Consider the following 19,938-nt stretch of genomic DNA (forward strand, 5'->3'; position numbering starts at 1 on the left):
GAAAGATGTTATCAGTGGCAGAGCAGGGGAATATGAGTGTCATGCCAAGTGGAAGAATAAAGTTATCAATGACACAACTTTGAGTTTCTCAATTACTCTGCATCTTTGAGGCAATGGCTACTATTTGAGGGAAGTAATGGTGAATAATAACGAGAAACTGAAGTCTATAAAAAAGTCAGCTAAAAAAATAAATCAGCTAAATTATCCTTCTTCTGTAAAAAGAAAAGGAAACTAATGAATTTCTTTTATCATACTGTATCACAAATAATAATATAAAAAGACTCAGTATCAGCAGAGTCCAGAAAAATCTCACAAGAAGAATTAACCAGAATACCTTTAGAATATCTGGGCAGCTGGAACACATAATCTCTATCACTCTTTTTTTAGAGGGGAATGCTCTAATTCAGTAAAGCAGACTTATGTCAAACTTAAGGAAGCTGACTTTCCAAATCACAGTGAATAAACAAAAGGCACAGATTTCCTGACACTAAAACTTAGAATCTAAACAAAAAATTAAAAATGTAAGAGCGGTGTAAAGCAGTGTTCCAAAGCTGAGGCCAAGCTTTGTCTATATATTAGTGATGTCAGTTCTGTAATCTATGATCCCTTTTTCCTTTTTAGTCAAACAGTTTTAGTATTTTAATTTCACCACCAGCATTAAAATTTAGACATACCAAGAGGAAAAAACTCTACCTAGGATACGTAGTTACTTTAGAAAGTGTGGCTACTTGGCTACCAACATGTAAAACCTGAGGAGTTGCAGGTGGGTGAGGTCCACTCTTAGGTAGATCTTCCAGAGAACTGTCAAACCTGAGTTTTCAGAAGTAAAATAAAGGCAGAGGAAATATTAATGAAAAGTATAGACATTTATCATGTATACTACCTTAAAAGTACATTGGTTCATTGTACAATGTACAAAAATCTAGTACATTGCTAGATTTTTTTTTAACTTCATATCTGCATAAGATTAAAACTAATACCAAACACCCTCACCATCACCAAATATGGGCTGTTTTCTCCCCTAATTTTTTAACATGGCGACTTTCATGTGATGAAAGATCATGCTTACAGGGGAAGAAAGGTGGATGGGAATTTCCATCACTGACTATGTATTTTGCATGCTTCAGGGAAACTTAGGCTCCAAGAAATTAATTAAATTGCCCAATATCATATACCTAGTAAGACTCAGATGGAATTTAAAGCAAGTCTATCTGTACAATTTCCACTACGTTATGCTTTCCAGCATCTTGTGGGGCTGAATAGTGCAATACACAGAAGCAACTAGGAATTCCCCTCAAGTCAGAATGATGTATTTGCAGATCTGATATTATATGGATATTGTTTATCTTGATGTAAGTATTTTATCTAGTCACACAACAAATGTTTACATGCAATTGTGTTGTTTGAATATTATTCACTTTGTTCTTCTGATGTCTCTACCAGTTTTTGTTTTGAATGCCAGAATTAAATTTTAGAACTATTACCAGGTAAAGAAAAGATGGAAAATTCAGCGTTAGGTCTGAAAGAAGAAAGCACCAAGTATAACACTTTTGGAAGACAAAAATAAACAGGAAAAACACAAAATTACCCATTATTTTTTAAAAAGCCTGTGGATAAAAAAATAGAATGGGTCAGTCATGTCATTTTCAAATGGAAAATGTAGCACTAAGATAAAGAAATAGAAAAGAAGGGGTTATATTCCCATTTTTTATTTAGCGTTGGTCATACCTTTACCAGAGTGTTGAAAAACATGTAGACAACTTAAGAAAAATGTCAAGGTAGAAGTAAAACATCATTTAAGAGGCAGAGTCAAAAAAGTTAAACAAATAAGAAATATAAGTACTATAACAGGGGTCAGCAAACTGTGGCTCTCAGGTCAGCCTGCTTCCTATCTGTGTATGGCCTGGGAACTAAGAATGGCTTTCATATTTTTAAGTGTTTTTTTTTAAATTAATTAATTTAATTTATTTTTTATTTTTGGCTGCATTGGGTCTTTGTTGCTGTGCGTGGGCTTTCTTTAGTTGTGGAGAGCGGGAGCTACTCTTTGTTGCGGTGCGCGGGCTTCTCACTGTGGTGGCTTCTCTTGTTGAGGAGCACGGGCTCTAGGCACGTGGGCTTCAGTAGTTGTGGTTCGTGGGCTTCAGCAGTTGTGGCACGTGGGCTCTAGAGCGCAGGCTCAGTAGCTGTGGCGCACGGGCTTAGTTGCTCCGCGGCATGTGGGATCTCCCCAGACCAGGGATCTAACCCGTGTCCCCTGCATTGGCAGGCAGATTCTTAACCACTGCACCACCAGGGAAGTTCCTTAAGTGGTTTTAAAGAAATAAAAAGGAGAATATTTCACGACACATAAAAATCTGTATTAAATTGAAATTTCAGCATCCATAAATAAATTTTATAAAACAGAGCCAGGTTTGTTCACTTACATATGTCTCGGCTACTTTCATAAAACATGGAGAGTTGGGTAGTTGCAACAGACCATATGACCCACAAAATTTATTATATTTACTATCTGGCTTTTTTACAGGAAAAGTTTGCTGCCTCCTGTCATAGAGAATAATGTTTCCATACAGCTACCAGAGTGAACTTTTAACACACAAATCTGATCCTGTCTGGTTCTTAGATACTTCCAGCACTGCTCTAAGGACAGCTGTGATCCTGGGCTCCCTACTCGCCAGCCTTTCTTATGGAGCTTTCTCTTTGGCTTGCTCCAGTCCAACTGGCCTTCCATCTCTTCTTAAACAGGCCAAACTTCTTCTCACCTCAAGGCCTCTGCGGAGTCTATTCTCACTTTCTATACCCACCTCTCTGCCACACCTTTACTATGCTAATTCTTAAGTATCCTTCTGGCCTCAGCTTAAATATCACCTCCTCAGGGAGGCTTCCCTGATTCCCCACCTTAAGGTTGCCCACGTCATACTACCCTGTACTTTTTCTTCACAGAATTTGTTATTATTACAATTATACAATTTGTGTGCTTATTTGTTTGAATCTGGACTCCCTCGCTAGAGTAGAAGCCCCCTGAGGTCAGGGACAGTTATGTTTACTGGTATAACAAAGTGCTTACCACACAGTAAACAACAAGTATTTGCTGAATAAATGCATGAAAGAAACTTATTGTTTTCAAATACAGACTCACTCACGATACACACGTATTTCTCAGAACATATTTGTACCTTCTAGAGACTGCTTCCCAATTCAGGTGAAACAGGTATTACTGCTTAAGAACTGATATGAGATCAACCTCAAAGAAGTGACTAGAACTCCAAAAATACCTTTTAAAATGTCCTTTAAAATATAAAGAAGTATCAGTATCTTGGAAAAAAGAAAATACAGTTATAAAGAATTATCAATACCTATATAATAATATATAATGAGGACAGGTAAGAAAAAAGAGTGAATTGGAGAATTTGAGTTTTCCAACACCTCCACAAACTAGGTGGATTGGAAAAGTGAATGCCACTTGAGAATAAAGTTCATATAATTCATGAGATACCTTTGAAAGCCAGATCTCCAAGTTTCCAAACAAATGCACTTGGGAGGTTTCCCATGTGTTACACACACACTGATTACCTATTCCTTTGCTTAGCCAATACTAGACGTAAGAAAATCTAAAATTACCTCATTTAATATGGAACAGACATAAATATCTATTCTCATTGTCATTCCTTAATATTTATTCTTTTTAGGGTTGGAAGAAGCTCTGATTAATAGCACCTCTACAGCAGCCAGACTTTCTGCTTTGTCTATTACTTGAGTTTCCATTTCTCACCAGAGAGAGGTATGAAGACTTCCCAGATATATCTGGAGAGTTGGGCTTGCAGCCTTTTGGCCTGCTTTTCTTAGGAAAAATGAACAAAAAGCTATCTGTGCATTATCTCTCTCTGCAGTTGTGCCTTTCTTGGCATAATCTCCGCACTGAGTCTTTGTACGCTTTTCCGTGGGGAAATCGGGGACCCATGTTAGCTATCTGCCCAGGCAAAGCAGGCGTGAGGCTGCCCACCTTATTAACTTACCAACCTGACCATCCTGCAGGACCAGCGTGAGGAACTCTCTATCCACCAGTCCTGACAACTGTCAAAGAGCAACATCCTTATGCTGTGGACTCCAGCTCCTCCCTTTTTCTCAGGGGCCTCAATTAATCAATCTCTGTTTCTCTCACTTTCTCCAGTTCCCCACTGCAGGCTTTATAGAAAGCATCCCCATTCAAAAATGCTCTTAAAACAACAACAACAACAAAAGTACCTTCAGCTTCTATTTTCCAACTCACCTTAACATTCAAACTCTGTGAAATAACCATTTACTCACGCAGTCTCCATTTCCTCACCTGCCTGCCCCTCTTCCACTGCCTCACTGGGGCTCACTCCCCAACCCCTAGAAAGCCATATCCTTGCTGAGGTCACAAGTGACCTCTCTGGGGCTAAATTCAATTGACAATTTGCATTCCTCATTTTCTTTTTATTGTGGTAAAAAACACAACATAAAATTTATCATCTTAGCTATAACGAAAAACAATCTGAAAAAGAGTATGTACAACTGAATCACTTTGTTGTACACCTGAAACTTGAATACAACATTGTAAATCAACTATAATTCAATTTAAAAAAACTTACCATCTTCACCAATTTTAAAGGTACAGTTCAGTAGTGTTAAGTATAGTCACTGTTGTGAAACAGATCTCTAGAACTTTTTCATCTTGCAAATCTGAAACTCTATACCCATTAAATAACAACTCCCCTTCCCTCCTTCCCCCAGCTCCTGGTAACCACCATTCTGCTTTCTGTTTCTATGAATCTGACCACTGTAGATACCTCACACAGGTGGAAACATACTGTTTCGTCTTTTGGGGTTCATTCCTCATTTCACTTAGTCTCAACATAGGACCCAACTGACAACGCCTTCTCTTCTTCCGTCTTCTGTGCTCTGACCCTGTCTCTACACTTGTCTATTTCTAGTACTATTTCACTGGCTATTCCTGGTGGCAGGATGGTAAAACGCAGCATCAGTAATAGAATTTCAAAATGTTAATTTGGCTCATCCATATTTTGATGGAATGACATCCAAACTATGTAAGGATAAATTCTTCCCAAGGGCTAAGCTTGAGAAAGAATGCAGAAACTTTCCTTTGCACTATGAAAACTTCAAGTCTCCAGCTACAAATTTCAGTGCTTTGTCACTTTCCACACCAATGTCACAAAATAATCAAAGAAAGGGACTTATTGCATCCCTACATGGCAGGTTTTCAATAAGAGAAATTCAGATATCTTAAAATATGTATTTTATAGCAGGTAAAGGAGGAAAATGACAACAGGTTGTTGTTGGTATTTTCACTCTTCCACAAAGCAAACATTCACGGAATAATACTGCTAAGCAGAAAGTGGAATATACCAGGATCGTGGTTGTATTTTGTGCTTTTGGGGTTCACTGGTATAGCAAAGCTATTTATTTTAGCCAAGGAAACCGCTCGCCGTCAGGGAAAATGGGTATCTTCCACTGGCTTCCTGACAATAAATATGGTGAGTGCGTTCACTTGTAACTACAATCTCCCCTTTGGAAAATTAAAAAAACTAAACCTCAGTGGGAAATTTCTGATGCTCTTAATCACAAGCTAAATTTACTAATTAACTCCAACAGGCTTTGTTTCTTTAGCAGCCTAAAAACATTATTTGAGCCTGCTAATTCTACAGGTATTATAAATGGCATCTTGAAGAGAATATAAAAATCAGCAAGTAGGCGCCTCCTTGATTTGCACATGGAGGGGACGAGGGGACTAAGTGTCAGAGGTTAAAAGAAGATTATGAACTAAATAGTAATATCACCTCAATAAATAAAATGAGGTTTATTTTTTGTGAGAGCAAAAGAAAAGGACTGGCTCAGAGAAACTTCTCTTGGAGCTTTCTAATTTACCGATGCAAAGAAAAGAGGGAAACCTAAAGGCAGATCCTGAGGAACTGGAACTTATTTGTTATGCGGAAAGAATTTGCTCTTTGTCGTTATATCCCATTTTCTTCAGCGCCTTTCAAACTCCGCCTTAGCTTTCACGCATTTCTCTGCTCTTGCCTTCCCGTAATGGATCTTACGTTATTAAATGTCCAGTCTTAATATGATGTGAACTCTTTAGTTATCTATACTATTCCTTGATCTCTTCAGAGAAAATGTAGTATGGGGTCTAAAGATAAGATAGGTAAAGAATGAGCATATATTTATACTATGTCTATAAAAAATACCAATAAACTATAATGATTTTAAGGTGTAACACCAACTTAAAAATCACTTGTAACAATCCCCTGATAAAAGTATGAGTCCCTCAGTAACAGCAGCGTCCTTACCACTAACCTTAGCTCCTCTCGCTGTGCATCATCAGTTTCATCACTGGATCATTCCTATTAGTGATTTCAGTGATTTCTACTAGTTAGGAACAGCTTCTTCTATGGGGCAAAAATCTGCCATTTTCTAGTAGTAATGTAATCTTAACATTACAAAAAGAATTAATATACGATAAAAGTATTTCTCCAAATTCAGATTAAAAGGATGCATTATTCAACAGTGTTCAATCTGTTACCAATTTGAAAATATAAATAAATCTGTCTGAATGCCTAGTGTTCAACAGCCACCATTGTGAGTCCTTGGAGAAGCCACGTGTCTTGAGAAAGCTACCACAGCACCCCATGCCCAGCGAGAATGTCCTTCCAACGTTAGACAACAAAAGCCAAGGGCCACATGCTCTCTGGCTAAATATTCTGGATCACACGTGCTGAGCTCTCCCATTCAGTCACTCATTGCGTCCACTCATTCATTCAACAACAAAATATTTGAAGTCCCACTTTACGCCAGGCATATTGCCCACCTGAAGCTCCTCTCATGAAGCTTACAGTCTGGTGTCCACTTCCCTCTAACAGACCACGAGGATCAGTCCCATCATACTTTCCATCCCTGTCTACCTGCCACAACCAGAAGTACAGACCCCTTGAGTCGTCCATCACCTCCTGAACTCATTTCTTTACTGTTTTGTGTATCTCCTAATCTGATCCATTTTCCATCCCTCTCAGCCCTCACAAACCCTCTACACCACTCTATACCTTCCTTGTAGTTCCTTCAAACAGAAGTCCCTTTTCTTTCACACTGCATATGTTTATAAACCTGGAGATAGATGTCCTTCTCATTACTGTTTCTGACACCCTCAATCATCTTTGATCCTGCAAAATGCCAAGTCCTTGGAGGCCTGTGTCACCAGACGACACCACTGACTCTGCACCCAGTCACTGTCTTGTCTCGACCTCGCCCACCGTTTGCTTGAGCCCCCGGCTCACTGTCTTCCTCTTTACCCCAGTCCAACAATCTTTCTTGATGACTTCAATGTTCTCAGGCTGAATCACTGAATGACGCAACTGCTAAATTCTTTGACTTCTTCACTTCAAGGATAATCGCTCTACAGTTAAGTCTTAGGCCTGGGATACACTAGCCATGCACTCCAACATTCAAAACCTTTGCTTTTTCATCAACAAGTATAACATGTCTAAAATCTGGATTTTAAGCCCCTTTTTTCCTAACTCACTCTCTCCTCTACCTCTTGATGCCCTTAGCTTTTTTACTGTACTGAAGTGACTCATCAATTTCACTGACTCTTACCAACCAAATTAATTCTTACCAAACTCACTGACTCAGCAATTTTCCATTATCCATCACCAATCTCCCCCACCCACGATTCCTACACTCCTGTTGTTCTTCCTCTAAAATATAAACCCGCCCAATTCTCTGCATCTCTATTAGGAACTTCATGGCCTAAGCCACTACCAACTCTTGCCTGAAATAAGAAAATACACAGAACTAGCCTCCTGCTTTCATTATTTCTCCCTTAAAATCAAGTTTCCATAGTATTCAGAGTGATCTTTTAAAACCATACATCAGATGTCACTTCCATGATTAAAATCCTATATCTGGCTTCCTATTTAACTGAGGTAAGAATCTAAACCCCTTAACACGACCTACAAGGCAATAAGTGATCTGCCCCCTGACTACTTCTTCACTCAATTGCCTGTCACTCTCCACTGCCATCTATGAGGCCTGAGACTGAGGGAGAATGTTTGTGGAAGAAGACACAGCTGTGGATTCAGGTCAAGGAACTAGCTCATATTATCAGCGAAAAACAGGCACTCATATAACTGCCTCTGACCCAAAGACAGCTTCAATGTCCCATGATGTTCCAGTTGATTTTCTTGGGATTATCTATATAATTGTCAGAGGTCAATGCCACAGATAAAACACAATATGCCACGTTAACGTTTACTAGCACAGAACAGAACTATGACTTGCCTTATAATTTTAGAGGCCATATGACATGACAAACTCATACTGGGTTCATTTTCTTCTAAAACCCCTAGTTTTTCAAGTATTAGTTTTTGTTAACCGTATCCCAACCCCACCCCTGCATATGTCCCAGAAGAGCAAATGATGTGATCCAAACTGCACATAAACCATATGAAATTTCTTCCATTTATTTTAAACTAGATTTGGTCCATTTTCCTACATGCCCAATATATTTTTGAAGGAGGACCTGGTTATGAAACATGAATGATATACCTCCCTGCTTCATGTCACCCACAAATTTAGGCAGTAAGCCGTAGAGGTCCTCATCCAAGGCGCTGATTCATCTTTAAACAACAGCCTTTGGTTAAACTCCTTCAATCTGTTATGAATCTAAAAACTTGATAATCATTAGCCTCATTTTATTATTAAATTAAATGGGATCTGAAAAGTTTTTCTTTGATAATCTGTTAAAATTAACATTTCCTCCAAACTATCCAAAGTGTGTTAGTTGGGTGATCTGTTTCTTGAGAACTTAATTCTCGGTCTTGGCAATCCTGCCCTCCTTTTCTCAGTGCTCACTAGCTGGCTTTTAAGAATGCCTTCTAGACTTTTTTTCAGGTGACCTCAAGTTCAAATTAGTTTATAGTTTAGAAGCTGACCTTTTTTCTTTTTGAAAATCAGCACTATATTTCCTGTTCCCAGTCTTCTACTTACCCATTCTCCAGACTTAAAAAAAGAAAAATTGTGTTACTTCGCAAATCTCATCTGTAAGTTCTCTAAATACTTACGCTATAAATCATTGAGAAAAAGAGACTCCAGGGAGCTCATTAAGAACAACTTTCTACCTGGGGCTTCAATTTCTTCCAGAAGGTAAATAAACCTAAACTTCTTCAGTATTTATCTCTGGGTTTGAGTGACTTTTGTTTGCTTGTTAAGATCTTTCAACAACCAGCATTTATTATTTTAATAATCCTTGACATACCTTTTTTTTTAAACTTTTTTTTATCTCTTTAATTAACGTTGCCAGGTTGTTTTTATCTTTTACACTTAAATGACTGTTATGTGTATGTATATTTTCTTAACATGCATGTGGTACGGCTTCAATATCCCTGCTAGTATCACTGCTAAGAGATTTGCTGATTTTAACAAGAGATATTTGATTCCATTGCTGTAAGCAAAGGATAAGTTTGAGTACACCAAGTTTGTTTAAAAGTTTCACTTCTTTGTATTAAAACCTCATGTTCACCCATTATCTAAACAGTGATATACAACTGCCTGAAGCCATTAGAATCTTTCAGAAATTTATCCTCAAATATTTTTCCTATCCACGAATTACGAGGATATTTATGAGCATATTGGGATACATAAAGTATGTGAAAAGATAAAATACATAGGTACCACTAACTCAAAAATTGATGAGGTGTTATCCTAGCTTTAACATATTCTTCTGTTCAAAGAAATGAATACAGACTCTTCATAAGTAATTGATTAGGTGAACCTGGGAGATGAACGCCTATATCTAAGTTGGACAAAGAAGCAGCACTCAATGTACAACTGTTAATAGATATAAAAATAGAGAAATACAAAAGAGAAAACATGGACAATTGAGACCGCTTTTAAGATTAATGTAATTTGAAAATAGAGTTCTTTAATTTGACTAAGAAGAAAATTAGGACGTCTAGATGTCCATACCTGTCATATGCTTTATGCTACACTATGTAATATACTATTTCAATTTTCTTTTATAAAATCATACCATCATAATAAACACACCTTCACATAAAGGTAGAAAAACTTGGGCTTCTGAAATTTTCAACATGACTGAAATACGTAAAACTGAATAGTGGGAAAAGATAGAAAATTAAGCCTTCCACCATGGGGAAGACTGTCTATTATCATTACCCCTAATTAATCATTTTAAGCTGTAATTTCTTTTGAATTAAAAAAGTAAGCTGCAGGAGGTATCTGCAATATTGAGTATTAGTTAAGAAAATAAGTTCCTTTTTTTCTGGTTTAATTCAATAAAGTAATTTTGTTGTTAAGTGTACCTCTCTAAAGGTGAAGAGAAAAGAATTTATTCAAACAGCATCATAAGAGAAGCACTGCTGGCCTGATAAAACTTCGAAAGAACTTAGTGCATATTCTGGACTATGAAAGTCAATTTTTGCTTATTATGAATATTGATTTTTATGAAAAAAACTTCATAAATGCTAGTCTTCCCAGTTTAATTTGGGAAAAGTACCCAAGTAATTCCATAATTAAACAGAGAATTAAACAATTTGTGTGTGAAAATACAGAGTAGATAGGAACTATGTTTCTCGCTTCAATCATTTTATAAGTACTTTTCCCACAAGAAATTCAAGTGTAGTAATTACTAATGTTCAATAGATGGCGACCTTTACATTATAGTTACCAAACCAGTATTAGCCTAGGACAGTGTAATCCAACAGTAGAAAATGAAAGGAGATAAATTACAAATACCATATTTTGCAACAGACAATAATTATTGTTTGGTTATATACCCATGTTTTTGAACCTGTGGTCTTTTTTCCAGGTTGGTGAAATACTTTGCAGGAATGCATATGATAATATAGGCTAAGTGATTCTATCTAGCTGTAAATGTTTTATTTTTACTTTTTAAAATTAGACTATGCTGTGAAAGCCTTGGTATTCTGTGTTGGGGGGCAAATCTGACTGTTAATTCCTACCTCATGAAGATATGTGAGAATATGAGCCTAGGGAATGATTCCTGATTTCTCTGCATAGCTTACAGAGGAGAGCTTTAGGTAATTTACTCAAATGACATGTGTCCTAATAAGGATAGGCAACACGAGTCCAGTATATTTGTGAAACAGCAATAATGAAGACATGGCAGGTCAGCAAACTGTGTTTCTTCATTCATCTATTTTATGTGGATCCTGTGAATATCTGTGAACAAGCTAAAATGTTTAAAACCTTGCTGTAAAAAGAGTGTTTGGAAGCACTTACGTAGGTTCTGCTTTCTAAACTTTCAATCAATGTACAAAGGCAATAAGATTCTGTTCAAGAAGCAACTTAACATCTGTACCGACGGCCTTCAGCTGCAAATCGCATGGACATTAGTTAGTGCCAGTGGAGAGCCTAGAAGAGGATAGTTTTTTTCTATAACTGCTTCAGTTTTGGGTAATGTAACTTGTGACTGGAGTTTGTACTGTTTTCCAACTAAAGGGAGAGGCAGTCACTCCTCCCTTGAGGATTATATTTTAAGTCTTTGAAAACTGGGAAAGCACATCATACATTATAATTCTTAATCATAATATGTGAAAAATCAGAACCCACCATTCCTTGAATGAGAGAAAAGAATGACTAATAAAAGTATGTTTTGATCATGATAATTTTAGGCATCTTTTTGCTAAACTAAAATGCTGCTTTATATATTTATATAAGCCTATGCAGGCATAAAAAATTTGAAACTGCCTATTAGATAAACATTGTACTATAGAAAATAGAAACTGAGAAAATAGTGAGCTCAAGAAAATCACACTTTAACTTAAAATAAATTGCATGGTGCTTGGCACAATGATATATTTTAGGTATATATGCTTTTAAAAGACTTATTTTTAAATGAAATTTTCTATGGCACCCCATAATTCTCTATACTGGTAGGCCACGTATTACTATTAGCTTTCAGTACTAATATCTAACTAATAATATGCCAGCTGTTTCTTTTTTTTCTTAAGATTTTTAGAAATTTGGTATAATGTCTGAAACATTTATATTAACATATTTCCATAGAAATACCCCAAAGAAAGTTTAGTGTTATTTGTTTGTTTGTTTGTTTTTCTATACTGCAGGTTCTTAATAGTCATCAGGTTTTGTTTTGTTTTTTTGTGGTATGCGGGCCTCTCACTGTTGTGGCCTTTCCCATTGCGGAGCACAGGTTCCAGACGCACAGGCTCAGCCACCACGCGTGGCTCATGGGCCCAGCCGCGCCGCAGCATGTGGGATCTTCCTGGACCAGGACACGAACCCGTATTCCCTGCAGCAGCAGGTGGACTCTCAACCACTGCGCCACCAGGGAAGCCCTAGTCATCAGTTTTATACACATCAGTGTATACGTGTCAATCCCAATCGTCCAATACAGCACACCACCATTCCCACCCCACTGCACTTTTCCCCCCTTGGTGTCCATACGTTTGTTCTCTACACCTGTGTCTCAACTTCTGCCCTGCAAACCAGTTCATCTGCACCATTTTTCTAGGTTCCACATACATGCGTTAATATATTTGTTTTTCTCTTTCTGACTTACTTCACTCTGTATGACAGTCTCTAGATCCATCCACGTCTCAACAAATGACTCAATTTCGTTCCTTTTTATGGCTGACTAATATTCCATTGTATATATGTACCACACCTTCTTTATCCATTTGCCTGGCGATAGGCATTTAGCTTGCTTCCATGACCTGGCTATTGTAAATAGTGCTGCAATGAACATTGGGGTGCATGTGTCTTTTTGAATTATGGTTTTCTCTGGGTATATGCCCAGTAGTGGGATTGCTGGATCATATGGTAATTCTATTTTCAGTTTTTTAAGGAACCTCCATACTGTTCTCCATAGTGGCTGTATCAATTTACATTCCCACCAACAGCGCAAGAGGGTTCCCTTTTCTCCACACTCTCTCCAGCATTTGTTGTTTGTAGATTTCCTGATGATGCCCATTCTAACTGGTGAGAGGTGATACCTCATTGTAGTTTTGATTTGCATTTCTCTAAGAATTAGTGATGTTGGACACTTTTCATGTGCTTCTTGGCCATCTGTATGTCTTCTTTGGAGAAATGTCTATTTAGGTCTTCTGCCCATTTTGCATTGGGTTGTTTGTTTTTTTAAATATTGAGCTGCATGAGCTGTTTATGTATTTTGGAGATTAATCCTCTGTCCGTTGATTCATTTGCAAATATTTTCTCCCATTCTGAGGGCTGTCTTTTTGTCTTGTTTATTGTTTCCTTTGCTGTGCAAAAGCTTTGAAGTTTCATTAGGTCCCATTTATTTTTGGTTTTATTTCCACTACTCTAGGAGGTGGATCAAAAAAGATCTTGCTGTGATTTATGTCAAAGAGTGTTCTTCCTATATTTTCCTCTAAGAGTTTTATAGTGTCCGGTCGTCCATTTAGGTCTCGAATCCATTTTGAGTTTATTTTTGTGTATGGTGTTAGGGAGTGTTCTAATTTCATTCTTTTACATGTAGCTGTCCAGTTTTCCCAGCACCACTTATTGAAGAGACTGTCTTTTCTCCATTGTATATCTCTGCTTCCTTTGTCATAGATTAGTTGACCATAGGTGCATGGGATTATCTCTGGGCTTTCTATCTTGTTCCATTGATCTGTGTTTCTGTTTTTGTGCCAGTACCATATTGTCTTGATTAATACAGCTTTGTAGTATAGTGTGAAGTCAGGGAGTCTGATTCCTCCAGTTCCGTTTTTTTCCCTCAAGACTGCTTTGGCTATTCGGGGTCTTTTGTGTCTCCATACAAGTTTTAAGATGATTTGTTCTAGTTCTGTAAAAAATGCCATTGGTAATTTGATAGGGATTACATTGAATCTGTAGATTGCTTTGAATAGTACAGTCATTTTCACAATATTGATTATTCCAATCCAAGAACATGGTATATCTCTCCATCTGTTTGTATCATCTTTAATTTCTTTCATCAGTGTCTTATTGTTTTCTGCATACAGTTCTTTTGTCTCCCTAGGTAGGTTTATTCCTAGGTATTTTATTCTTTTTGTTGCAATAGTAAATAGGAGTGTTTCCATAATTTTTCTTTCAGATTTTTCATCATTAGTGTATAGGAATGAAAGAGATTACTGTGCATTAATTTCGTATCCTGCAACTTTACCAAATTCATTGATTAGCTCTAGTAGTTTTCTGGTGGCATTTTTAGGATTCTCTATGTATAGTATCATGTCATTGGCAAACAGTGACAGTTTTACTTCTTCTTTTCCAATCTGTATTCCTTTTATTTCTTTATACTTCTCTGATTGCCATGGCTAGGACTTCCAAAACTATGTTGAATAATAGTGGTGAGAGTGGACATCCTAGTCTCGTTCTTGATCTTAGAGGAAATGCTTTCAGTTTTTCCCCATTGAGAACGATGTTTGCTGTGGGTTTGTCATATATGGCCTTTATTATGTTGACGTAGGTTTCCTCTATGCCCACTTTCTGGAGAGTTTTTAGTATAAATGGGTGTTGAATTTTGTCAAAAGCTTGTTCTGCATCTATTGAGATGATCATATGGTTTTCATTCTTCAATTTGTTAATATGGTGTATCACATTGAATGATTTGCGAATATTGAAGAATCCTTGCATCCCTGGGATAAATCCCACTGGATCATGGTGTATGATCCTTTTATTGTGTTGTTGGATTCTGTTTGCTAGTATTTTGTTGAGGACTTTTGCATCTATGTTCATCAGTGATATTGGTCTGTAATTTTCTTTTTTGTAGTATCTTTGTCTGGTTTTGGTATCAGGGTGTTGGTGGCCTCATAGAATGAGTTTGGGAGTGTTCCTTTCTCTGCAATTTTCTGGAAGAGTTTTTTTCCTTTTTTTTTTTTTTTGGCAGTACACAGGACTCTCACTGTTGTGGCCTCTCCCGTTGCGGAGCACAGGCTCCGGAAGCACAGGCTCCGCAGCCGTGGCTCACGGGCCCAGCCGCTCCGCAGCATGTGGGATCTTCCCAGACCGGGGCACAAACCTGTGTCCCCTGCATCGGCAGGTGGACTCCCAACCACTGCGCCACTAGGGAAGCCTTGGAAGAGTTTGAGAAGGATGGGTGTTAGCTCTTCTCTAAATATTTGATAGAATTCACCTGTGAAGCCATCTAGTCCTGGACTTTTGTTTGTTGGAAGATGTTTAATCACAGTTTCAATTTCATTACTTGTGATTGGTCTGTTCATATTTTCTGTTTCTTCCTGATTCAGTCTTGGAAGCTTATACCTTTCTAAGAATTTGTCCATTTCTTCTAGGTTGTCCATTTTATTGGCATAGAGTTGCTTGTAGTAGTCTCTTAGGATGCTTTGTATTTCTGAGGTGTCTGTTCTAATTTCTCCACTTTCATTTCTATTTTTATTGATTTGAGTCCTCTCCTTCTTTTTCTTGATGAGTCTGGCTAAAGGTTTATCAATTCTGATTATCTTCTCAAAGAACCAGCTTTTAGTTTTATTGATCTTTGCTATTGTTTTCTTTGTTTCTATTTCATTTATTTCTGACCTGATCTTTATGATTTCTTTCCTTCTGCTAACTTTGGGTTTTGTTTGTTCTTCTTTCTCTAGTTCCTTTAGGTGTAAGGTTACATTGTTTGAGATTTTTCTTGTTTATTGAGGTAGGCTTGTATAGCAATAAACTTCCCTCTTAGAACTGCTTTTGCTGCATCCCACAGATTTTGGATTGTCGTGTTTTCATTGTCATTTGTCTCTAGGTATTTTTTGATTTCCTCTTTGATTTCTTCAGTGATCTCTTGGTTATTTAGGAATGTATTGTTTAGCCTCCATGTGTTTGTGTTTTTTACACTTTTTTCCCTATAATTCATTTCTAATCTCATAGCATTGTGGTCAGAAAAGATGCTTGATATGATTTCAATTTTCCTAAATTTACTGAGGCTTGATTTGTGACCCAAGGTGTGATCTATCCTGGAGAATGTTCCTTGCGCACTAGAGAAGAAAGTGTAATCTGCTGTTTTTGGATGGAATGTCCTATAAATATCAATTAAATCTATCTGGTCTATTGTATCATTTAAAGCTTGTGTTTCCTTATTAATTTTCTGTTTGGATGATCTGTCCATTGGTGTAAGTGATGTGTTAAAGTCCCCCACTATTGTTGTGTTACTGTAGATTTCCTCTTTTATAGCTGTTAGCAGTTGCCTTATGTATTGAGATGCTCCTATGTTGGGTGCATACATATTTATAACTGTTATATCTTCTTTTTGGATTGATCCCTTGATCATTATGTAGTGTCCTTCTTTGTCTCTTGTAACATTCTCTATTTTAAAGTGTATTTTATCTGATACGAGTATTGCTACTCCAGCTTTCTTTTGATTTCTATTTGCATAGAATATCTTTTCCCATCCCCTCACTTTCAGTCTGAATGTGTCCCTAGGTCTGAAGGGGGTCTCTTGTAGACAGCATATATATGGATCTTGTTTTTGTATCCATTCAGCAAGCCTGTGTCTTTTGGTTGGAGCATTTAATCCATTCACGTTTAAGCTAATTATCGATATGTATGTTCCTATGACCATTTTCTTAATTCTTTTGGGTTTGTTTTTGTAGGTCCTTTTCTTCTCTTGTGTTTCCCACTTAGAGAAGTTACTTTAGCATTTGTTGTAGAGCTGGTTCGGTGGTGCTGAATTCTCTTAGCTTTTGCTTGTCTGTAAAGGTTTTGATTTCTCCATGAAATCTGAATGAGATCCTTGCCAGGTAGAGTAATCTTGATTGTAGGTTCTTCCCTTTCATCACTTTAAGTATATCATGCCACTCCCTTCTGACTTGTAGAGTTTCTGCTGAGAAATCAGCTGTTAACCTTATGGGAGTTCCTTTGTATGTTATTTTTCGGTTTTCCCTTGCTGCTTTCAGTAATTTTTCTTTTTCTTTAATTTTTGCCAATTTGATTGCTATGTGTCTCGCCATGTTTCTCCTTGGGTTTATCCTGTATGGGACTCGCTGCGGTTCCTGGACTTGGGTGGCTGTTTCCTTTCCCATGTTAGGGAAGTTTTCGACTCTCATCTCTTCAAATATTTTCTCTGGTCCTTTCTCTCTCTCTTCTCCTTCTGGGACCCCTATAATGTGAATGTTGTTGCGTTTAATGTTGTCCCAGAGGTCTCTTAGGCTGTCTTCCTTTTTTTTTTTTTTTTTCTTTTTTTTGCGGTATGCAGGCCTTTCACTGTTGTGGCCTCTCCCGTTGCGGAGCACAGGCTCTGGACGTGCAGGCTCAGTGGCCATGGCTCACGGGCCCAGCCGCTCCACGGCATGTGGGATCCTCCCAGACCGGGGCACGAACCCGTGTCCCCTGCATCGGCAGGTGGACTCTCAACCACTGCGCCACCAGGGAACCCCTTGTCTTCAATTCTTTCCATTCTTTTTTCTTTATTCTGTTTCGCAGTAGTGAATTCCACCATTCTGTCTTCCAGGTCACTTATCCATTCTTCTACCTCAGTTATTCTGCTATTGATTCCTTCTCGTGTAGTTTTCATTTCAGTTGTTGTGTTGTTCATCTCTGTTTGTTTGTTCTTTAATTCTTCTAGATGTTTGTTAAACATTCTTGCATCTTCTCGATCTTTGCCTCCATTCTTTTTCCGAGGTCCTGGATCATCTTCACTCTCATTATTCTGAATTCTTTTTCTGGAAGGTTGCCTATCTCCACTTCATTTAGTTGTTTTTCTTGGGTTTTATCTTGTTCCTTCATCTGGTACATAGCCCTCTGCCTTTTCATCTTGTCTGTCTTTCTGTGAATGTGGTTTTTGTTCCACAGGCTACAGGATTGTAGTTCTTCTTGCTTCTGCTCTCTGCTCTCTGGTGGATGACTCACCAGTTAAGAAGATTGTAGAATGGGTCTCATCAATGCTGGTAGGAAAATCCATCCAATCAGGCCAGGGGTTCTATGTTCTCTTGGATGGGTCAGCAGCTGTAACTTTCAGTGTTTTCATAGTCCAGCCAACTCCAAATGACTCTCAGCCTGAGGGTCTACAAGCTGCAGGAACAGCTGTTTCTTTTTAATCGATGTTTTAGATTAGACTCTTAACTTTAAATGTTTCCTTAGTAATGATAAAAATTTCTGTTGGTGGTTCCAATCACAGCACTAAGCATTTCATTTGCCTGTTTCTAAAATTAGTCAGGTATTGTCACCTCACAGGAGTCACTGAGTTATTCATGTCAAAACAGACCAAAAACACAAAGGAAGATGGATTAAGGAACAAATGTTCATTTAATTAAAAAAAAAAATACCTTGCACGACTACTCAACAGATAATACCAAGGGAAAAGCATCAACTTTTGCCAGTTAGATTGCCCAGAGCACAGTTCTCCTTTCAAGCAGCTTAGGTATGATTCTACTTTACCTTCAGTATAGATATTAATGCCTTGATATTTTTATGAAATTTTGACCTTATGTTGACTTTTTATTAGATTAAAAGTTACACAGACCATATTGTAAACAATCGCCCTAAAATTTAACAATTAGGGAATTGGAGAAATATGCAATTATATACAGTTGGTACCATTAGTAAGTGCTAATTAGAACCAAATATGGGGGTGGGGGGTGGTGAAGACTACAACAACTTGTGTTAAAAAAGCTTATACTCTACTTAAGTATACAGGACATGGAGACAAATACCTGTCACCAAATTAGAAGAGGACGCACCACAACAGAGGTAACAATGCTACTTTCAACTGGGTCTAAGTCAGTGACTCTACTGCAGAATAACTTTTTCTTAAATGCTCATTGGCCAAAATGAATATTAATACAGAACGGTAGCTGGTGTGTATTGTGGACTGAATTGTGTCCCTCCCCCAGATGCATGTTGAAGCCCTAACCCTTAATGCAATAGTATTTTTGAGACAGGGCTTATAAAGAGGTAATCAAGGTTAAATGAGGTCATAACGGTTGAGGCCCTAATCCAAAATGACTGGTGTCCTTGAAGGAGGGGAACAGACAGACACCAGAGCTCTTGGAGGAAAGGCCATGTGAGGACACAGCGAGAATGTGGCCACCTGCAAGCCAGACAGGCCTCACCAGAAACCTACCCCTGCGAGCACCTCGGTCTTAGACGTCTAGCTTCTAGGGCTGGGAGAAAATAAATTTCTGTTGTTTAAGCCATCAAGTTTGGGTATCTTGTTATGGCAGCCTCAGCTGACTAATATAGAATATTTGTAATTTAAGAAGTAGTTCACTAGACATGAAGCTTACACTCCTAACACCCACCTTCAAACTGAATTTGTATATTTATATACAGCTGACCCTTGAAGAACACGGGTTTGAACTGCACTGGTCCACTCATACGTGGATTTTTTTCACTAAATGCATACTATAGTATTACACAATCCATGCTTGGTTGAATCCACGCGTGTGGAACCACAGAGAGGGAGGGCCGACTATAAAGTTACATGTGGATTTTTGACTGTACGGGGGTTGGCATCCCTAACCCCCACTGTGTTCAGGGGGCAACTGTATTTACATACGTAAATATTTATATTTTTATGGTATATTTACATATCTCTTTGTGTATAAACGTCTAGAAAGAAGTACCATGCCTGTTAGAATGCCTTTTCCTCCCAATTTATATTACACGGAGAGTCTGGTATTCAAGGAGCTCGTACTCTAGTTGGGAGATTTAGGACATGCAGACAAGTATCCACAGTACAAATTAGAAACGGAGGTGCCAGGGAGTGGTAAAAACGGCACAACTGCTACTTCAGAAGTGAGGCTCTTTCTGCCGTGGGGCTGGGGCTGGGGGCAGGGCTGGGGCTGGGGGCGGGGTTGGGGTAGGTGTTGGGGTGGGGTTGGGGGTGGGGTGCTGCGGGAAAGGATGTGTAGGCGACGGGCTCAGGAGGCAGCAGGGGAGCTGGGATGAGGGAGCATCTGCGCTTGGCCCGCATTCTCTGGGGCCCAGCAC

The 19,938-nt window shown here is 38.2% G+C and overlaps 1 protein-coding gene across 5 annotated transcripts in view; it reads right to left on the bottom strand.

Annotated features, from left to right (window-relative positions):
* The window catches only part of PDLIM5 (PDZ and LIM domain 5), a 209,116-nt gene that overhangs the window by 64,065 nt on the left and 125,113 nt on the right, over positions 1-19,938 (bottom strand). The window contains exon 8 of one of the 5 annotated variants that reach the window (XM_082838456.1): positions 694-810. The exons of the other annotated variants lie outside the window; for them this stretch is intronic. Coding sequence (XP_082694582.1) covers positions 694-810 — 117 coding nt within the window. The remainder of the gene's footprint in view (positions 1-693; positions 811-19,938) is intronic. 5 annotated transcript variants of the gene reach the window in all.

This window comes from Leucopleurus acutus, assembly GCF_964270905.1.
Source record: "Leucopleurus acutus genome assembly, chromosome: 4".
In the NCBI taxonomy this organism is placed as follows: domain Eukaryota; kingdom Metazoa; phylum Chordata; class Mammalia; order Artiodactyla; family Delphinidae; genus Leucopleurus; species Leucopleurus acutus.